The sequence below is a fragment of the Acanthisitta chloris genome, unplaced genomic scaffold (genome assembly GCF_000695815.1).
Source record: "Acanthisitta chloris isolate BGI_N310 unplaced genomic scaffold, ASM69581v1 scaffold21502, whole genome shotgun sequence".
NCBI classification, from domain to species: domain Eukaryota; kingdom Metazoa; phylum Chordata; class Aves; order Passeriformes; family Acanthisittidae; genus Acanthisitta; species Acanthisitta chloris.
This window is the reverse complement of record NW_008661284.1, coordinates 25,702-44,563: the sequence shown is the minus strand read 5'-3', so window position 1 is coordinate 44,563 and position 18,862 is coordinate 25,702. Positions and strand designations below refer to the sequence as shown.

General features: G+C 37.1%; 1 protein-coding gene across 1 annotated transcript in view; it reads left to right on the top strand.

The window, feature by feature from the left end:
• The first annotated feature begins 1,667 nt into the window (after positions 1 to 1,667).
• Positions 1,668 to 18,862, top strand: part of RNASET2 (ribonuclease T2) — a 19,524-nt gene continuing 2,329 nt past the window's right edge. Inside the window, exons 1-8 of the mRNA XM_009070177.1 lie at positions 1,668 to 1,756; positions 4,300 to 4,366; positions 10,145 to 10,200; positions 11,184 to 11,241; positions 12,043 to 12,113; positions 15,962 to 16,075; positions 18,238 to 18,283; positions 18,496 to 18,570. Of these exons, the coding sequence (XP_009068425.1) occupies positions 1,668 to 1,756; positions 4,300 to 4,366; positions 10,145 to 10,200; positions 11,184 to 11,241; positions 12,043 to 12,113; positions 15,962 to 16,075; positions 18,238 to 18,283; positions 18,496 to 18,570 (576 nt within the window). The remainder of the gene's footprint in view (positions 1,757 to 4,299; positions 4,367 to 10,144; positions 10,201 to 11,183; positions 11,242 to 12,042; positions 12,114 to 15,961; positions 16,076 to 18,237; positions 18,284 to 18,495; positions 18,571 to 18,862) is intronic.

Here is an 18,862-nt window from a genome sequence, read left to right as displayed (position 1 = left end):
TGTTCAAATGATGAGACTTGAGATCCCTTAAAATGCAGAACTCTTAGGGAAATTGGATACCCAGCAGTTAATTACTTAGTTGTGACTTTTTTGTACCCTAGTGAATATACCAATTTCTTTAATAGAAGGTATATGTCTTCCTTCAGCTGGCTTTTGATAAAGATTAGTTCTACATTATTGTTTGCTTTTCTATACAAATATCACACTCCAAATGATTAATTATTTTGGGTGTTCATCTTGCCTGGTAAATGAAATTCATTCTGGCATTTTTAAGGAAACTAGATCAGAAAATTAACAGTTGGCAACCAGTATTTGTCTTGTAATATATCTTCTATTAGGTCAAGCTGTTACCTTGATAATGTATCCATTATGAATTAGAGAGGCATTAATGTGTGGAATAGAAGAATATCTTACATGTTGTTGTTTATTCACAATTTTGCAAAACCTGGTGAGAAATTTAGCTGGTTAATGGTTACCATTGTTGCCCAAATCCCTCATGAGTTTTGAAATCTCCACATGTTTTGCAAGTTGGGAAGCTGCCTCTTTCCTACATCTGCTCTGCCGCAGTGTTTGCGGAACTGTGGGGTAGGACTTGGGGGGGGGCATGCAATAACTGTGAGAAAATGGATTCTTGTTGGATCAAGCTGTGGATCAGAATTACACTGAGTTTTCTTAAGTTAGCTTTAATAATCAGCAATGTCTTTACTAGTGTCAAAGCAGGCTTTATTTGACAGTTGTAAAGATGAAATAATAAAACCTTTGTAGAAAAAAGGATAGGACTTGTGTAGTGAGTGATCTTCAAAGGATCACATGGTTCATACACAATGTCTTGTAGTGCTTTTCTTAGGGTTCTTGATTTGAGAAAGCTGGAAAGTAGGTTTGGTGAGGCTTTAATAACTGCATGTAAATACAGTTTCTAGAAGGCACCATTTAAAAGGCTGTGAAATGTCTGGTGGATACAGGAGGCAGTTGGGGTTTTTTGTCCTGTGCCAAGTGAAAGTACTTCTACTGGTGAAGGTTAAGTTGATTTGTTTTTTATGTTTTGTTTTTTTAGCTTGTAAGGTTCATGAAGAAGTAGGCATGGTTTCGTTGAGGCTGTCTCAGAACAGAAACTAATCTGGTATTAGCAGCATTTTTTTCAATATCAGATTGGTAGTTGACTGGCATCTAGAGAGAGTTTCATCTTTGGGCATCATACTTGGCTTCCTCTGAGTTTCTAATAACAGTCTTGGTCAAGCCAACATATTCAATGTTAAGTTCCAAGTTAGTTTCTTTAATGAATCACTTTGGGCATTTGAGCTGACCACAAGTAGTCTTAAATAAATCTTTTAAGCTACTATACTTTATGTAATGTGTCTCTGTTTATTGGAAAGTGGCTCTCTTGGGACTGTGTGCAAGTAAAGATAAAAAAGTAACCAGTGATTTCATCCTTGAGAGGATTTAATTTGCCATTAATTGATAAAAATTAGCATACAGACTGGAAATCAGGCACAGCCTTGAAAGTGATCCCCATTTTACCCATAGTTGTAAATCTAGTCTAGAGCTACTGTTATCTCTTGTTTCTGAGATAATTGTGGTTTTCTGCATTTTAGCACTTCAGTTTAGTGCATTGTATAAGTCAAATATTTCTTCTTTTAACACCTTTTTACAGCTATTCGATTAACAAAATGAACCCTGCAAAGCTGCACTATTGGATTCTGGGTTGTTTTTCTATGGCATTATGTTGTTGGTGTACTTCAGAAAAATTTATTTACAGGTAAGTTTTGCTTTAAAAACAAATGTATGATAGCTCGTTCTTAAGTGCAGATCAGAACAGTTTAACTTCTAACGAGTGTAAATTTTGCTATTATGTGCTATTTTTGATATGTTATTCTTTCCTTAGGAGACTGTTAAAACGAGGCATCTACATTAACTGGAAGAACAGGGATCATACCTAAGAAAAGCTTTACCTTTATTAATGTGTCAGCATGAAAAAAGAGGGAAACTTAAATTACATTCATTGCACTTATAACTTTTGTAATCTTAGCTTTAAATGAATAATTTAGACTTGTGATGTAGTAATGACAAAAATCAGAAAGAATTTTGTGACCTAGAACTAAAAACTTGGAATCATCCACATGACATGAACTGCACCAACTGCTGCATTGTATACTTTTTTAATATATCTTTTTTTTTCCTTGCTATTTTCTCAGTTACAATAACTTGAAACTCATTTTCAGATAGCATCCCAGCTGGGGCTGGATCAGTGATGCACAGCCTTTAGGTGATTGTTGTACTTGGCAAAATCTGAGCTTGAATACCAATGGGCCATGGGGAAAACCACACCCCAAATCACACCCATCTGTGGTTAAAAGTTCAAATTCCTATTGCATTCTGTGAGGAAATAAACTTTTCTCCTTCCTTTCAATGCCTTGGCAGGACAATAGCTAAGGTGCTCAGTTCACTGCTGCACTTCATATAAGCTGCGTTGTAACTGGTTGGTAGCTTAAACACTGCTGTTGTTTCTTGAATCTCTGGGACTTAGACTGTGCCTTCACTGTCGTGGAGACAGAGGCAGCTCTAGAGGCACATTCCTGAACTGCACAGAGCAGGGTAACTGGGGTCAAAAGAACGGGATAGGAATTGAAAATAGCTTTCCTTGGCTTCCAGTTCTGAGCTTAAGTTTCTAAAACTTGCTCTGTTTAATAAGTACAGTTTCTGACCTATCCTTAGCCAAAAAGTGTGTACTGAGAGAATTTTTGTTAGCATGATTGACGTTGCAGAAGTTCAGCTGCTGTTTCAAATACAGATGACAAATCTAATGAAAGATCTTTTCTAAGAAAAGTTAGGGTTTTTAAAGCAAGAAAACTGCTCTACAATATAGGATAATTTTTTTATTCAAGTTTCCACAGCAGCAGTAAAGACCCAGGTGGAAGTGTTAATAGTTTTCATTATGGCTATGCCTGGTCAGTTCCAGAACTAAATTATTTAAAAAACACAGATACATGTGAATGCATAAGAGAAAATATGGCCATTGCAAACTAGAAAAACTAGAGGGGGAAAAAAATGAGAAGTGATGTAACACGGGAGCATTTCTACTTCCTCAGGTTAAGAAGAACTAGCTTTCTATGTTTTTATATTTATTTTTTTTAGTATAACCTCTGGCAGGCACTAATGATGGACATGTGGCTATTAGCTTCCAGAGAATAGCAATTTATTTTGACAGTTCTGCTCATAATGCTGTCAGTTTGAACAATTTATAGTTCTGTTTTTGTTGATTGTTCCCACTTGCTGTTCTATTTAATCACTTTTTGTGGCTGCTTATTAGCTAAATATATCTGCTGTAGTGTCTAATGCAACAAGTTAATCTGCTTCTAGTTCATCCAGTATAGGTTTGCTCCAAACTGTTGAAAACTGCTTCTGTAGAAGTGGTGAAAGACATGCTTTAGGCTTCCAACACTTTCTGAAAAAATTATTGAAGGTTTAGGGTTTTTTCCCCCCTGCATAGGAATAAGATAGTACTGATGCCTCTGAGTTATAGATCTTATTCTAAGAGGCTTTGAAACAGAAATGCTTTTGTAAAGTATGGAATATTACTTCTTTAGTCCTTCCTTAGGTAACTTTAAGACTCTGTCATAGTTTATTAAATACTTAACGATTAATTATTAGTAAGCATTTTAAAATGTACTGTTTGAATTAAATGTCTATAAACTGAGAGAGTCAGCATTTTTGAGATTGATGGTTTGTACTTTACTTTTTAATCTTTTGTTTTTTATAATATAAAAGGTTGTAGACACTTGCAAGGTCCAGTTGCATCTCCTGCAGTGTCAGCTACGTTGCTTGTGGTTGTTTGTAGCCCTTTGTTTCTAGAAGAGTAGGTACAGTTCCAAGAATGTTGTATTTTTTTCCATCTAATTTACACATCAAGAAGAATCAAAAGGTTTTTAACATCCTGAACAAAGATATATCTTTTTTAAAAATATTATTTTTGTAACAGCTTGCTAGTAAGTGCTCTCCTAAATATAAAACAGAGCAATGTGTTTCTTCCATATTTAAGAAATGGAAGACATGTGGAGAGAGGGTGTCAGAAGGAGAAATTGGGGGTAACAATGGGAGGGTATTAGCAGGTTTCTAAATATGTTGTTTTTATGTGGTTTGTTAGGTTGCGTTTAGAGTTCTCAAATATTGCAGTTGAAGCTATAAACAACAACCAGCTCTAAAATCCTTGTGCTGTGCTAGTAAGCATTGTGGTATTGGCTGAAAGTGTTCCTCTTTTTGAAATGTTTGAGGGGAAAAATAAATTTATCTGTCTTTCTCCAGTGACAGCCACCCTCATACATGGAAAAAGCTGTATCTTGCTCATCATTGGCCAGTGACTGTGTGTAAGGTGAGATTTTTTTTTTCTTTTATCCTGACAAAGGAGCTTTGGACAATAAATGTTTGAAAATGGAATGAATGAAGCCCGTCAAGCATTTAGTCTTACTTATGGCCTTTTATCTTTATAAAGGCTTTTGCTGATTTTGATGCAACTTTTGCTACTTTCCTTCTACTCCAGATCAGTCCTAAACAGGACAGGATTATGCTATGTTACAGATACAGTAGTCACTGTAGGTTTTACTGTGCACTAAGCTTGTTACAGAATTTGTGACACCTTGTTAGTTGTAAACTCAATCCTAGACTTTCACCAGACTCTGTAAGACTTGCCTGCCTTGTTTGACTGAAGACAGCAGATCAGAATGTGCATTATCTGCTGCACAAATAGATTCTTAGCTTTATAGTGTTGGCTCCAGTGTTTCAATAATGTCATCAAATATGGATTGGGTCAGCAAAAAGAGAGCTATAAAGCTGTTATGGTAGGTGTCTCTTGAGTGTTTCTACATTTTTTTCTGTATGTGAGAGATGGGAACCAAAAATGAGCCCAACCTTCCAATACATGTCTGTCAAAAGCACAGCTAAGAGATGTACTAGTTACGTCCCTTCTGCTATTAAATACCTACTACCATCCGATAAGTAGAGCACTTTTCCTTTGCTGGAAACACTCAAAGGCCTCTTCTCATACAGTTAAATTAAAATTATGCTGTGCTTCAAAATGAAAGACATGATTGGATTTACTGACACAAGGATGAAGAATCTTGTTGGTAATGGACAAGCTTCAGTTTGGGACAAATGTCTCTGGAGGTGAAAAGGGGCCTTAGGTTTATTTCTTGAAATATTAGAGTCTTAACTTTTAGGTTTAGGTACTTTTTTATTTCTCATTCCTGTTTCTGGAAATATGTATAAAAGCAGTAGCAGCAGAATTCACATGTTGCCTAAATATCTGAGGAAAGTAAATGTACTTTACATTACTTAAACATGCAGGGCAAGTATCAGTAACAAAACTCAGATGTGCATGACTGACTGAGACCGAGGATCAAGATCACTGTTCTGTTTTTTGTTTGTTTGCCTGTTTTTCAGAGGGAATAATGACACATTTGATGCAATTTGTGTCTGATTTTCTGTTGAATAAACATCACTGTTACTGACTTCAAGCAGAGATGTTGGTGTTCAAGAGTTTGTAGGGCTTGGCACGAGTGAGTGTTCAGAGTCAGTAGCAGTGCAAACCCTTGTTTACATGAATGAGATGTGAACAATTTAAAAAAAAAGGAGAAAAGTCTAAAGAAAAACCCACAAACCAGCCAACCAGACGCCTACAAACCAGTTTCCCCAGTGTATATTTATGCTGGCTACTCTCCTTAATTCCAGAGTTGTGTTATTGGTAAATTGACAAATAACCTTCCTGAAATTGTAATCAATAACTGAAGGTATTGAGTATCAGAAAATGTAGGTATTCTTACGCTTTGTTTATTCCTTATAATGTTCTGTAGTAAGAGGTGGGCAGACACATTCAAAGAAGTGAAGAAAAAATGAAATTAAAATCATATTAAGTGACTTTATTTCCCAGTTTTACATCACTGAGTGATATGAAGAAACAGAATCTCAGCTGGATTTCTGTTACATAAGAGGAGATCCTAAATTCAGCTATGGGCTGAATTTTTGCAAGACTATAGATTCTTCTGCATGTTCAGTCTATTTATATATGGTAACTGTTTTGTTTCAGGGATTTTAATGTCAGATTTTAACGTCATTCTTCAGTTTAAAACTGTTGACATGACATTGAAAGGAAGAATAGCTGTGTGAAGGAAACTGCAAAACTCGTGATATCATTTACGTAAAAAGCCTTTCAGACACTCGTGTCTGAAAGTACTAATTAGTTTATGCTTCTCATATACAAGAACCTGATTATAGACTCCTTCTTCCATGCTGTGTTCTCCAGAGGTGCGTGGATGACCTGCAGCTGAATTCCTGTTTTGTATATCTCTGTTCAAAAACATTTTCAGGATTCAAAGGTCTGAAAGGCCTTTTTAAAAATTTAGATGGCACAGGTCAGCATACCAGAAATGTGAGACTACATCTCTCCCAGCTCTTCCTGTGCTTTAAACAGTGTGTTCTACTGGTGCTTTTTAATACTGAGTGTGATCAGTTTTGATGAGTGCGATCAGTTAAATTGGAAAGTGTTTTGTAATCATGTCTTCTAAACTAACCCATTAAAATAAGGCAGTGTCATGGAAGCAGTAAAATCCCCAGGACTTAGCTATTGACTGCTACAGCGAAAGGGTGAAGGAGGAGGAGAGATGTATTTCCTCATAATGTGATTAGAAGTTCCAGTACCATATAATTGACCTAGAGTGACTGTTTTATAGAAAGATACCCAGGCTAAATTCACAGACCTCAAGTGATTTTGAATTTAATATTCCTTCAATAAATTGTCTGTGGTGCAATTTTTTGAACGTCATGTGGCCAATTCATGTGACACTTATATTTTCGGGTAACAAAGTAATGTGAATTAAGAGCGAATCAAGGGCAAGAAGAGGGACTTTCCCCCTCCCTTTTTATGGAGTTGTGAAGGTCATTTAAAAGGGAACTATTATTGCAGCTTTGGCATCCTGGAGATTGCAAAAAGATAAAATCTTCTGTGGGTGTTTTTTGTGAAATATGGGAAATCCTGTGAAAGTTTGTAGTTATTCAGTTCCTCCTCTGTTAGGAATGGGAAGGGTGATAAAGAAATGGGTATTAGACCCTGCTGTCATCTGCCTTGTGCTGTACATATGTGCTGATCAAAGGAAAGAGTCGAAGAAAGGTGAAAAGAATAGACTAATGAACCGAACAGCCTGAATGCAAGTTTGAATATAGTGTTAATCAACAGATGCAATTTTATTTTTTTGTTTTTAATACGAGATTAAAAGTTTTCCTAAATTCAGGCTTTGGCAATAATTTTATAGCAGAGTCTTAAATGAAGACTAGAAATGCTATTTTTTCTTTCTTTTTTTTTGTCAAAATAGAAGTAGTCACATATTGTAGAAAGAATTAAAGTGAGGGTAGTACACTATTGTTATCTAGCATTAGATCAAAAAATTCCTTAGGTAAAGGGATACCTTTATTTCTTTGCATATTAAGCAAGATATGTCAAAGTCATTCCAGCTCGACATGCTGTTCTGAAACAAAAATTTATTTTTTTTCCAAATGCCCATGTAACTCATAACTGTTAATCTATGTCTCCAACTTTTCTATGAATAAGGTCTGGTTTAGGCAGTTTTGTGGGTCTTTATATTCTGCAAGGATAAACACACGAAAGGTTTTAGCTTAACTCATGCTAGAGAGGTGTCCAACAAGAAGTAAATTTGTTTTATTTCCCTCCTCCCAAATGTTTTCAGCAACCTTATAAATTTGGTTCATATGTTGATTTGTTTTATCCCAGGGGTTGGGGGGAAGGAGGAAGGGAAATAGTTGCACACTGTTTGGGGGAGAGAAATTGAGGAAATGAACTCTCCACAGTTTCAAAACAAGGATTTTTCATAGCAGTTGTGATGTTTCATTACACAGCAACACTTAAATTTTGTCTTAATTAATCAACTGGCCTATTTAAGCAGAATGGTTGGAAGGGAGAATGAGATGAAACTTCCCAGAAGCTAACTTTTCATTTAAACTTGCTGTAACTGTATGTGATCCAGTAGCACTATCCTCTTCTATGTCCAAGCTACAGTACCAAGGGGCTTGTAACTTGGGCAGGTTTACAGGTAACACTTGTGTGACAGTTTGATGGTATTCCACTTTTTTTGGTATTTCAGAGGTGAAAGTAGCTTCCATGCTTTTGGCACACATTATTTGTCCAATGTCTTGCTGTTACAAATAGGCTAATCTTTCTGCTGCAGCATTCCCTGTCAGCATGGTGGGTGCTCTAAAGCCTCCCTGGCACTTTTCTCAGTTTTATAGATCATATATGATTAGTTTGGATTTATTGGATTATTAGATTGCTTTAAAACGGGAGAAAGCAATGCTCCTTTTCCAAATAAATCTCTCTATATAAGGCTCTCTGTGGTCCGATGCCAACTTTGAAAATACATATTTGTACCTCTGTTCTCAGTCGACAGTTGCTTTATATTGAATGAATCCTCCAGCTCTCAGTCTGTGATGAACAGGAAGGCTGACAAGAAGTGTTTTTGCAGAAGCAGACAGCAGTACTCAGCTTCCCAGACTAGCATTTGCTTCGTTTTTGATACTGAGTTGAAACAAACATTGGAAAAATACTGAAGCTAGAGTTAAAAAGGATGAATGAAGCTGGCCAAAGCATGGGAAGTGTGAACTAATGTGTTGTGGGTTGCCCTGACCTTGCATTTCTGCCAGTGCACAGTGTAACACCCAGAGCCTGATGAAATGTGTCAAAGTAACTACTAATAAGGTTAGTGCCTTGATAGGGGAGAACTGATTACAAATTTAAAATACTTTGGCTTTAAAATACTCATTGTGTCTGAGAACTGCAGATAAAGATTGGTTAAGGAGCACAGTTGCACTGTTGTGGTTGCCACTCTCAGTTGAGCAAGCTGCTGGCTAGTAATTTGCTGTATTTTGGCCTAGATAGCTGAAATCTTCCAGCTCCAAAAAGCTTGTGTCATGACAGAAGCAATATTGTTTAGGCATTTGCACTGTGTGTTTGTTGAAAATATTCCTTTCAAGAAAAAAAGTTTTTGCTGGGTTTAATTGCTTCTATTGTTGGTGGAGAGAAGAGAGGAAGGAAATGGACACAGAACAAGAAAGTCTTGCAGAGCTTGCAGATTTGCTGCCACTTGCCTGTGGCATGTGGAAGGCAATTAGTGAGATTACAGACCTGTCCTGCTCTTCTCTACACTCTGCTCTTGCTCTGGCATCACATGAAAAGCATCATGGCATAATTAAAGCAGGATGCAGAGCCAAAAAAAGAAAGCTATTGTTATGGGGAAAGAAATTCTGAGGAGGCTGTTAGTTAATGGCAAAAAGTGTTTACTAAAATGAGCCATAATTACTAAGCAGAATAATCAGGGAAAATACAGTAATGGTATTCTGTGATGTGTGAGCTTGGATTTGTTTTGTTTTGTTGAGGAATGTCTCTGCTCTAAACAATAATTAGTATGTAGGCTATTTTTTGTTTTAGCAACAGTTTTGATGGCAGGCTGTTACTTCTTTTTTTAGTTTTGTAGGTGTATATAGTCTTTCCTCTTCTCTCCATTCTCTTGTTCCTCAAGTCAAGATACTTAAAAAGTAAATTCTAACCATTTTACTTAGAATAAAGAACCTATTTAATCTTTTCTTTGCATTTTCCCTTTTAATACAACAATAAAACTACTCCTGAGTACTTAAAGAGGGTTGTGTGCCTGTCTAATATAGTTAATTTTGATGTTTTTTATTTTAATGGCTCTGCACTCCTTGCAAAGATCTAGTGATGAGAAAAGTACAGAGAGCTTTGACCTGGAATATGGCAAATGAAGAAAAAGCTCCATTTATTTAGCATGGTTCAGACTACTTTCTATTACCTCAGAACCTGTCCTTTGCCATCTTTTTATACCGGCTGTTCAGTATGCTCCTGATATTGACTTGATCTGCTTCAAAATTTTAATGTCAGTCATTCTCTGCTAAGTGGCATAATCTATGACAGCTTCAAGTAACTTGAGTCCACCCGTTCCTTATTGGGCAAGTAGATTCTCATGTCTCACTAGAACCTTGGACCACCAGTGAATGAGGTTTTCTTTTTCCCCTCAAAGCCATTTTTCCTGGGTACACACAACAAATATTCTGTGGGTTTTGTTTTCTACAGATGAGTGCTAATGATTGCGAAGACCCTCCAAAGTACTGGACGATTCATGGACTGTGGTATGATCTTAGTGTTTTTTATTTTAACATGGAAATGAAAAACCAAGTTTTGTACCAGGATATTTAGTGCTTTTTTTCTTTTCTCAGGTCTTTATCTGTTCTTGTGATTTCTTAAAACAAAATCAAAACCCTGTGGTTTGATATAAAACTGAAATACACTTCATATCTCGTGACTCACTGTACTCATTTTGCCACTTGAGTATTTTATTTATATGTCTCTTTAGAAGATTCTCAAACAGAAAGGGAAGTATCATTCCCCCTCTTTTCTTTTTTCCCCTCTGTGAGTACACAGAATTTGTTAATGTCTCATGACTGCTTGTGGCTTTAAATATCTTAACTCAGCACAAATATTGCAAAAGTATAAGAAAAACTCATTTGTTTCAAAGGAGTTGTTTCAGCTCACTGGAATTGGTGCTAATGGCAGCACTTCAAAAGTTTTTCTGACAAATACAGGGGAAAAATCAGTACAGGAGTGTGTTAAGCTATGCCTCCTGGAAAAGTGAGCACCTCTGCCAGTGTCTCACTGCCTTCACAGTAAAAACCTTTTTCCTAATATCTAACCTAAATTTTCCCTCCTTCAATTTGTACTCATTGCCCCTAGTCCTGTCGCTGCAGCTCCTAACAATTGAATCATGAATTGGTGCAGCAGTTGAGGAGGTCAGTGCCTTTGGTGACACCAGTGGCATCATGTGCAAGACCCTTCATATCACTGACACAACCATAGTACTTTTACACAGAATGAGAGGGACTGGAGGATGAAACAAAGAACTTCATGAGAAATCCTTCGGCTATAATTAATCTCTTGAATGTTTTGATTCCAAAACACTGTAGATTCTGATGGATTACTTGCATTTGTAAGGAAAATCTCCAGCTATAATCCTGCATATTTAAAATGCAGGCCAATGATGTAACGTAGAATGCTGTTAGTTACCAGTAGTGAGTTAGGAGACATCTTTTTTTTCACTTTTATTTTGCTTCCCTAGGCCTGACAAAACTGAAGATTGTAATAGGACATGGCATTTCAATGTCACCGAGATTAAGGTATTTATTTAAAATAAAAACAGTCATACCCAATAGAGCTGAGTGCAGTTACTTTTGCACATCATACGTGCAAAAACTGTACCTTAAAATGTATCACTCTTAATGTTTGCAGAGAGGGATGTGCTTTTAAGGACTCCACAAATTCATTAGGTGCTTGTGGTACTACTTTACGTTTCAGTCCTTGTGGTCATTAGCAGCTGTGCCTTCTTGATTTTGTAGCCATACAGCCGCGTCCTTAATAAAAATCTAGAGAGTCACTGCCACATAGGTGGTGGATCTGTAGTGGCAAAAAGTACCCATGCAAGAGATTAGTCAGACAGTGTTCTCTCTTCACATTTTCTACTGCAAATTTAGAACACAGGAAATATGAGTTCAGAGTACAGTTTTCTGTATTAGGTCATTAGTCCTTTTTTTTTCTTTTAATTAAAAAAATTCCATATGTCATTGAACAAAATTAATTCATGTGTTGTAAGCCAGGGGTAAGAGGCTTGAGCTGACATATATGAAAAGCTGCATGATCAAACAACTTCTGCAGAGACAGTTGAAGGAAAGTCTTACTTTGAGCCATTATGTCATCATCAGTACATTCAGATCTTTAGGTACTTGTACCTATCTGTTATCTTGAACAGCATTTTCAGAATAATAGGGAAAAAGATATTTTCTTTTTCTACAACTAAATGTTTCAGGTGGGGATGTTGAAAGATGAAGCTTCAGTTTTAGAAAGTGCATCCATGTATGTTGATTGTGTAAGAAATGGTTTTTCAACACTGTAGGTGCATTTATTAATTGTGATATTTTTAGGATCTTATGTCAGACATGAGACACTGTTGGCCTGATGTGCTTCATTCATCTCTGAATCGCACCCAGTTCTGGTGAGTGTAAAAAACAAACAAGCCAAAAAACCCCAAACAAAAAAAAAAAAAGCCACCCCAAAACCATCTAAAAAGCATTTTGGATAATATTTAAAAAAAAAAATCTGTCTGAGTAGCTCTTCAGGTGAGATGTTGTGCATGAGAAGTAGTGTCCAGGAGGCCACTGAAGCAGTGTAGTGTCTTGTTCTCATTTGCAATATAAATCTGTTTTGTTATAAAACAAAGCTGTTGAAGAGAGGGCTATGGCTGAGATTTTGGAGAAATGAAACTTGGTGAGAGAATGTTTCCTCCCTTTGTCCCCAGGGAGGAGAAACAACTGCTGTTGACGCATTAAATCTGAATAACATTAGCACTCATGGGATATCACAGCCAGCTGCAAGAGCAGCTTCCAGGTCTCTTTTTCCAGCTAGCTTTACTGTGTTGCTGGCCCTGAGAGAGCTTTCCTTTCAGGCTTCCTCACAGAGGAGGAAATAGGAAAATAGAATGCACTGCATCATCCTATCCACATCTCTACAGAACTCTCTCTTTTTACTTCCTCTCCTAGTAGCCTAAAATCAGAGCTGGGAATTTATTTAGAGATCAAGCTGCTTGGCTTATGGGAAGGGAAGAGATTCTGATCTCCTTTGACAACAGTGCTCTTTTCCTTCTCCGTGTTTCTCTTGGCCTCTGAATAATTAGACACTTAGACCAAAGAGTGGCATTGGTGTATTTGAGTTGGCACGGGCTTTGGTTCGAGTGTGTTATTTTAAACTAAAATCAGTGGCCATGCGCGTTAATTTGCTGAGCCATGAGCTGAGGTATAGATATGCAATTTGTTTTTCCAGATCTACAGTCAAAGTGGTAACATCAGATAAGAAGCAGAATACATAGCTAGAGGCAGTAGCATTTAAAGCCATCTCAGCTATAAGTGCCTGTAAGTTTTCCTTTTTAATTGGATGACTGTTCCTTCCTTGTGTCACTAGGGAACAGCTCTGAAGGGAATGTGCATTTCTCTTAGTCTTGTCCTCGCTCCACAGAAGACACTAGTCTTCAGAGTCTTAAACTGATTCCACAAGTGTTTTATGGCAACTTAAACTTGTCACTGTCAAAAGTGGTAGTATCACTTCTTCCTCCCTCCAGTCCTCTGCTCTTACACAGTGCTGAGGAAAACATGACTGCTTCATTCTGTAGTAGCAGCCCAGATTTATGCCACCTTAAACTGTTCCTGGAATTAGAATAAGAAAAATGTTTCATAAATCTGGCACCTTCCATATCTTGACCACCCACCTCTTCATAAAAGCAGGTGCCCCACCAATCCTTATTTTACTAACAGAAGTACTTTGGTAGACAGTCATTATGAACAGATGCAATTAAAACTTTTTTCCTTTCAGTTCAAGGCTAGCAAATAACTCTAATTTCAATACCTGGAAATATAATTAGAAATACAAAAGTGAGGTGCTAACACTGTCAATCAATTTTGATTGACAATGTAATTCACTCCCTATCAGTAAGGTGACAAGTGCACTGTAATTTTTGGCAGCTGTAACTGCAGATTTTATAAATGCAATCTTTGAAGCCATCTGAAAGCCAGTTAGGCCCCACTGTATGTCCCTCTTCAGTTAAAATACTTCATTTATTTAAAAATTAACAAAAAATCCCCAACAACTCTATAGTGTAAAAATTCTGCTGTAGTAGAAATAAGAATCTGAAAGTAAAACTGACTATTCACAGTTTTCATTGTTATGGACTGAAAGCATCTTAATTGGGTAAAGAACATGAGCAGCGACAAGCAAAATAATTACTGAATATCTTGGCATTTCATATCAGGGTTTTCCCAAGATTGCTATAATTGTGTGTGTTTCTTCCTGGCTTTACCTCTAACTGCAGCCACAGCTTAAAAGGGGGGGTAAGGAATCTTCCTGGTGATTTTAGGATGGCTACGAGTGCTTCTGTAAGGGTAATTGCACATCTTTTTTTCACCTTGTTAGCTTATAAACTCTGGAAATTGTCATCCAAGAGTTTGAATTGGACAGGATAGAATGCCTTAATACAGGACAAAGAGTAATGTGCTTTGTGTCTCAAAGTCTTTTTACCAAAACCATCCTACATTACTACAGTAGTTAATAAAAATTTTTTTTACCAAATAAAAATTTCTAAATCAAGAGAATTCTCTTTGGGATTTGTTTATACATATGACACAGAAGAAAGAATTGGTGTTTAACCTATATATAGGAGAGCTGGGTGTCCCTAATCTTTGACATTTTGTGGGCAGCACTTGCAGCTGTGTTTTACAGACTTTTTTTGTTCCTACTTTCATAATGAGATAGTCTTCAAGCTGGGTGGTTTGTCTAATCCTTGGAGCCACCTGATACGCTTCTGACTTTGTCATATCTGCATGACTTTGTGCTTGGGGGAGCTCTGTCCTTGTTGTACAGAACAGGAAATAAAAGCTTTTTGAAGTTCATCTTTTTCACACGGCTGAGTTGTACCAGTTTCATTCCTTTGCAGGCCCCTAAGTCTTCATTTGTAGGACTTAGCTCTGAGGTATGCAAGTGTAACATTTATTCTTAGCAGCATGATAGAGAAAATGGTGAAGAAGGGCAAGTTCTATAGGGGAACCCTATTGTCTTTAAAACTGTGGTGTCTTTTCTCATCCGTAACTTCAAATCCCTTGTGGAGAAATCTGCCCATGGAAACTGAATTCCTCCAGGCAATAAACAATTCACTTGACTTGCAGTCGAGTTGAGTGTTACAGCCAGGATGAGAGCTCTCTACTAGGCCAAACTTGTGAAGAGATAGTGAAAATCTTACTGTAATGCATCTTTTCCCCTGCCTCAAATCTTCTGATGCCACAGTGGCTTTATTAATTCGCTGTTCAGAAGTAGTGTGCTAATTTCTCTAGATACAAACATAACTTCAAGGTGTTTTCATTCTTTCAGAAAGATCTGAAGTTTTTAATATGAATGGACAATTCAAAGGCAGCCTTTCAAGTGAATAATAGTTGTCCTTCTCTGCTTTTTGGTGACATACTTAAGTTACCATAAGGTCATGGGATGCTGTGGTGGTGGCAGGAATTTGTGATTAGATAATTTTTGAGTACATCTGCTGAACTGATACCTACATAGTACAAGTGGCTCATGAAAATTTGAAAAGAAACAATTTTAAAAAAAAAGACCCCTGCCAAATCCACAGGCAGTTCTATTAGAAATTATAGTTTAGTCTTTCTATAGACTTTAGAATTGATAGAAACATATTTCTAGCTTTTTTCCATTTTTTTGCCCTATTTGAGTTTGTCTGTGATAACATAGCAATAATTTCTTTCTTTTGCTCTGTGTTCTTGCTATTTGGAGAATTGATGGTGGACTAGAAGCAAGACTTGAGAGCAGGCCTATGAAAATGCTGGCTCAGGCCAAAGTAAAAGTTGATGCTTAAGTCTTGTCTTAGCAGCTTGTGCAGTTTTACTGTTTTGCCCAAAATATGGCTTCATCTCTTCCGTTCAGAAAAATTTTTAGTGCTTTGAAAGTGCATTTAGCATAAAAGACTCTACTAAAACTTATAAAAAGTTGAGAGATAATAATTTCTTCTTGGCACATTCTGACCTCCAAACATCTCTTTGTAACATACTGAGAGATCTTTGTATCATAGGAGTGTGGTATGTATTTACTTCTTAAATATATAGATATTGATGTAATTGAAATTGTGGGAGTGATCTTTCTTGGGCTTACTTTTTGCATGTGCAGTATTTTTGAGTGCAGTGTCCTGCTTCATATCTGTAGTCTTTCAGATAGTTAGTATAATGGGTAGCTTGTGCAGCATATATCTCTGCAAATACTATCTTCTAAAACTTAAATTTTTCTTTTCTCGTGTAGGAAACATGAGTGGGATAAACATGGCACTTGTGCAGCCACACTTGAGATCCTTAATTCTCAGAAAAAATATTTTGGTAAAGCCTTAGAACTCTACAAGCTTGTTGATCTCAACAGGTATGTAAATTAACTTGGTGGTCTGCCTTTTATTTCAAACAGTTTCTAAATGTTTCAAATCTAGCCTAAAATAAAAGTCTAAAAATCTGATGGTAGGGAGAAAATTCACTTAAGTTATTTTTAGTCCTGAGGTTCAAAGGAAGGGCTGTGTACTCTGGGAAGCATGTCTCTGGTCACTTCAGGATCTGTTAAGTGATCAGCATCCCTCACAGCATCATTTTAGACCATATGAGCCAGTAAATTTTGAGAAGCTTGTATTTGCTCTGTCTCACTACTGAAAGCTATGGTACAAAACCCCCAAACTTCTGAGTCATACTGAGGCCCAAACACTCATTTTTAAGACAATGGGCTGCTCAGACGAAAGGACAAGCTGCAGGCAAAATCATGTAGAACGTCCTGGGAAAAGGCTGAGAGGTAACAGCCGGAGAGGATGTCCTGAATGGCTGTATTCAGTTGCTGCCCTCTGCTGTCTTTTCTAACAACCGCAATGGACACTCTTGCTTTGTCCTAGGAGCTGATTCCTTCTCATGGCTCCAAAGTATGAGCCATTTCAGATACAAAATCTTGTCCAAACACTGTATATATGTGTTCTGGCTGTAGGTGAATTCCAGAAGGTAAAAATCCTTTCCTGATCAGTGCTTGGTATTGATGACAGAATGTTTGACTTAGATTGTTGACTATGGATGGTCTGTCAGTATAGACAGTAGTATCTGAGAGAGGAAATTGTTTTGTATTTGGAAACATACTTTAGAAAGAAAACCCAAACAACAAAACAACCCAACAAAATCCATCCTGTTTATGTGCTGTCAGTGTCTTGTCCAAGCAGTCACCTAACAAGGTTTCATTTACTTTGCATATGAACAAAGGAAATGTTTTTCTTCCTCCCACCCCTATTTTTGTAGGTGTGTTATAAAACCAGCAGATTTTTCTAGACGTGGTACTTAAGAGCATGTCATATGAAGTGTTAAAATTACTCATGTCTGCTAAGTCAATTGCCTAAGTAGCCTGTGATGGTGTGACTAAAACATTTACAGATGGCACAGTGACCGATTATGTGACTCTGTATCAGTATGTGCAACACTGAAAAAGAATAGAGACTGAAGCATGTTGAAATTAATTGCTCAAAGCATATTCTACATTGTAAAAATGAATATAATTAATTTTATCTTTACTGAAAGGAATAAAGTCTGCCAGTGTTCTCATTGTATTTCATTTATACTTGCATGAGAAAAAGTAATGTTTGTGATTTAAGAAATTGTTTCCAAAAAGCAAATTATTAAAAAGAGGACATCATGCAAGTTCCTGTAAGAATTAACAAAGCATCATCTATGTTATTGGCCTCCTTATATCCAGTGTAAAATGACTATGACAAACAGCTCATTCTTTAGTCAGATGGGTAAAATGTTCCCTGTGCTGAACCTGACCTTGGAAGGGTTGAGCATTGTCAGCACTCATGGATTAAGTCCTGAAAGATACTGACCATTCCTATTCCTTATGGAAAAAGCTGGCACTTGGAGATTCATCATGTATTGGGCCCTGAGTCTTCTCAACTTGAAAATATGGACTCCCCTCAGGGCTGAATCTAAAGGAAGAAGTATGTATATATAGGCTAGAGGATCTTGAGTTTTACCTTGTTTCTCTTAGGTGAACAATCTTTCCTCTTCAAAACATGTTAATTAGAAAAAGTTGCTGCCCTGACGGTAATGTTGATCTAGATTCACATACCGTGTCCCTCTGGTAGCGTGCTGTGTGCCTCCCACCCAGCAAGCCCACCCTGTGCTCAAATATGAGGGTGCCTAGAGCAGCCTCACAAGTCTGTCCCCTCCCAGTGGCTGGAGCACAGGGGTATGTCTCAAGGCAGGGGTCAGAAGGCAGTCAAACTGAAGACTTGACTATCTATCAAGTCTGAAGATTTGACTATCCCAGGTCCTCAGATTAAAGTGTGGGAGAAGTTCTTCCTGACCTTCCTAGTTATATGGGAAGTGACCTTTTAGAAAAGGGGAACCTTTCCTAGACCTGGCAAAGAATGGGAGACAAGTTGCCCTTGCTCCCCATCACTGTAACGCTTGCCAAGTTCTCCTTGAGATTATCTGTTTATCTAATGGTTCTAAAGTTACGTTTGCATATAGGAAACATGGAAAAATGTTTTATCTTTGTTTCAGTTGTCTCTTAAAAGCTGGGATAAAGCCAAGCAGTTCATACTACCAGGTAAGAGTCAATCTTTTATAAAACAAAATCATGTACATATACTTTTTTTCAACAAGAGTCAACTAATTTCTAGAGAATAAATGATCTCTTAAATTGCACAGATCTTTAAGGTTGTGCTTTTTCTAAAATTTCTTGTGAGCTTAACAAGTGTGGCAGCTCTTGGAAAATGTGCTTGTGACTTACTAATTTCTATAAGCTTTTTAATTTTTCAGATGACTGCCATAAAGGAAGCTCTTACAAGATTTTATGGTGTAACACCAAAGATCCAATGCCTTCCTCCAGAAGAGGTAAAAACCCCCAAAACCAAACAGACACTCCCCAAACGGAAAAAAAGCCCAATCCAACCCCCTTTTCTTTTAAAGAGCACTTTTTACCAAAAAAAGAAAAAAAAAAAATAGACTGAAAAAGCTTCAGTATGATGAAACATAGATCTAGGTGTTCTTTGTGTGTACAGCTCTTTGCAGTTTAGGTATTCCTTGATTCATGGAGATGAGTTCATAAAAACATTGCTTCCTTACTGGCACCACTGGGTTCAGCTTATGTTATTGTTGCCATAGTCTTTTCATAATGCAGAAATAT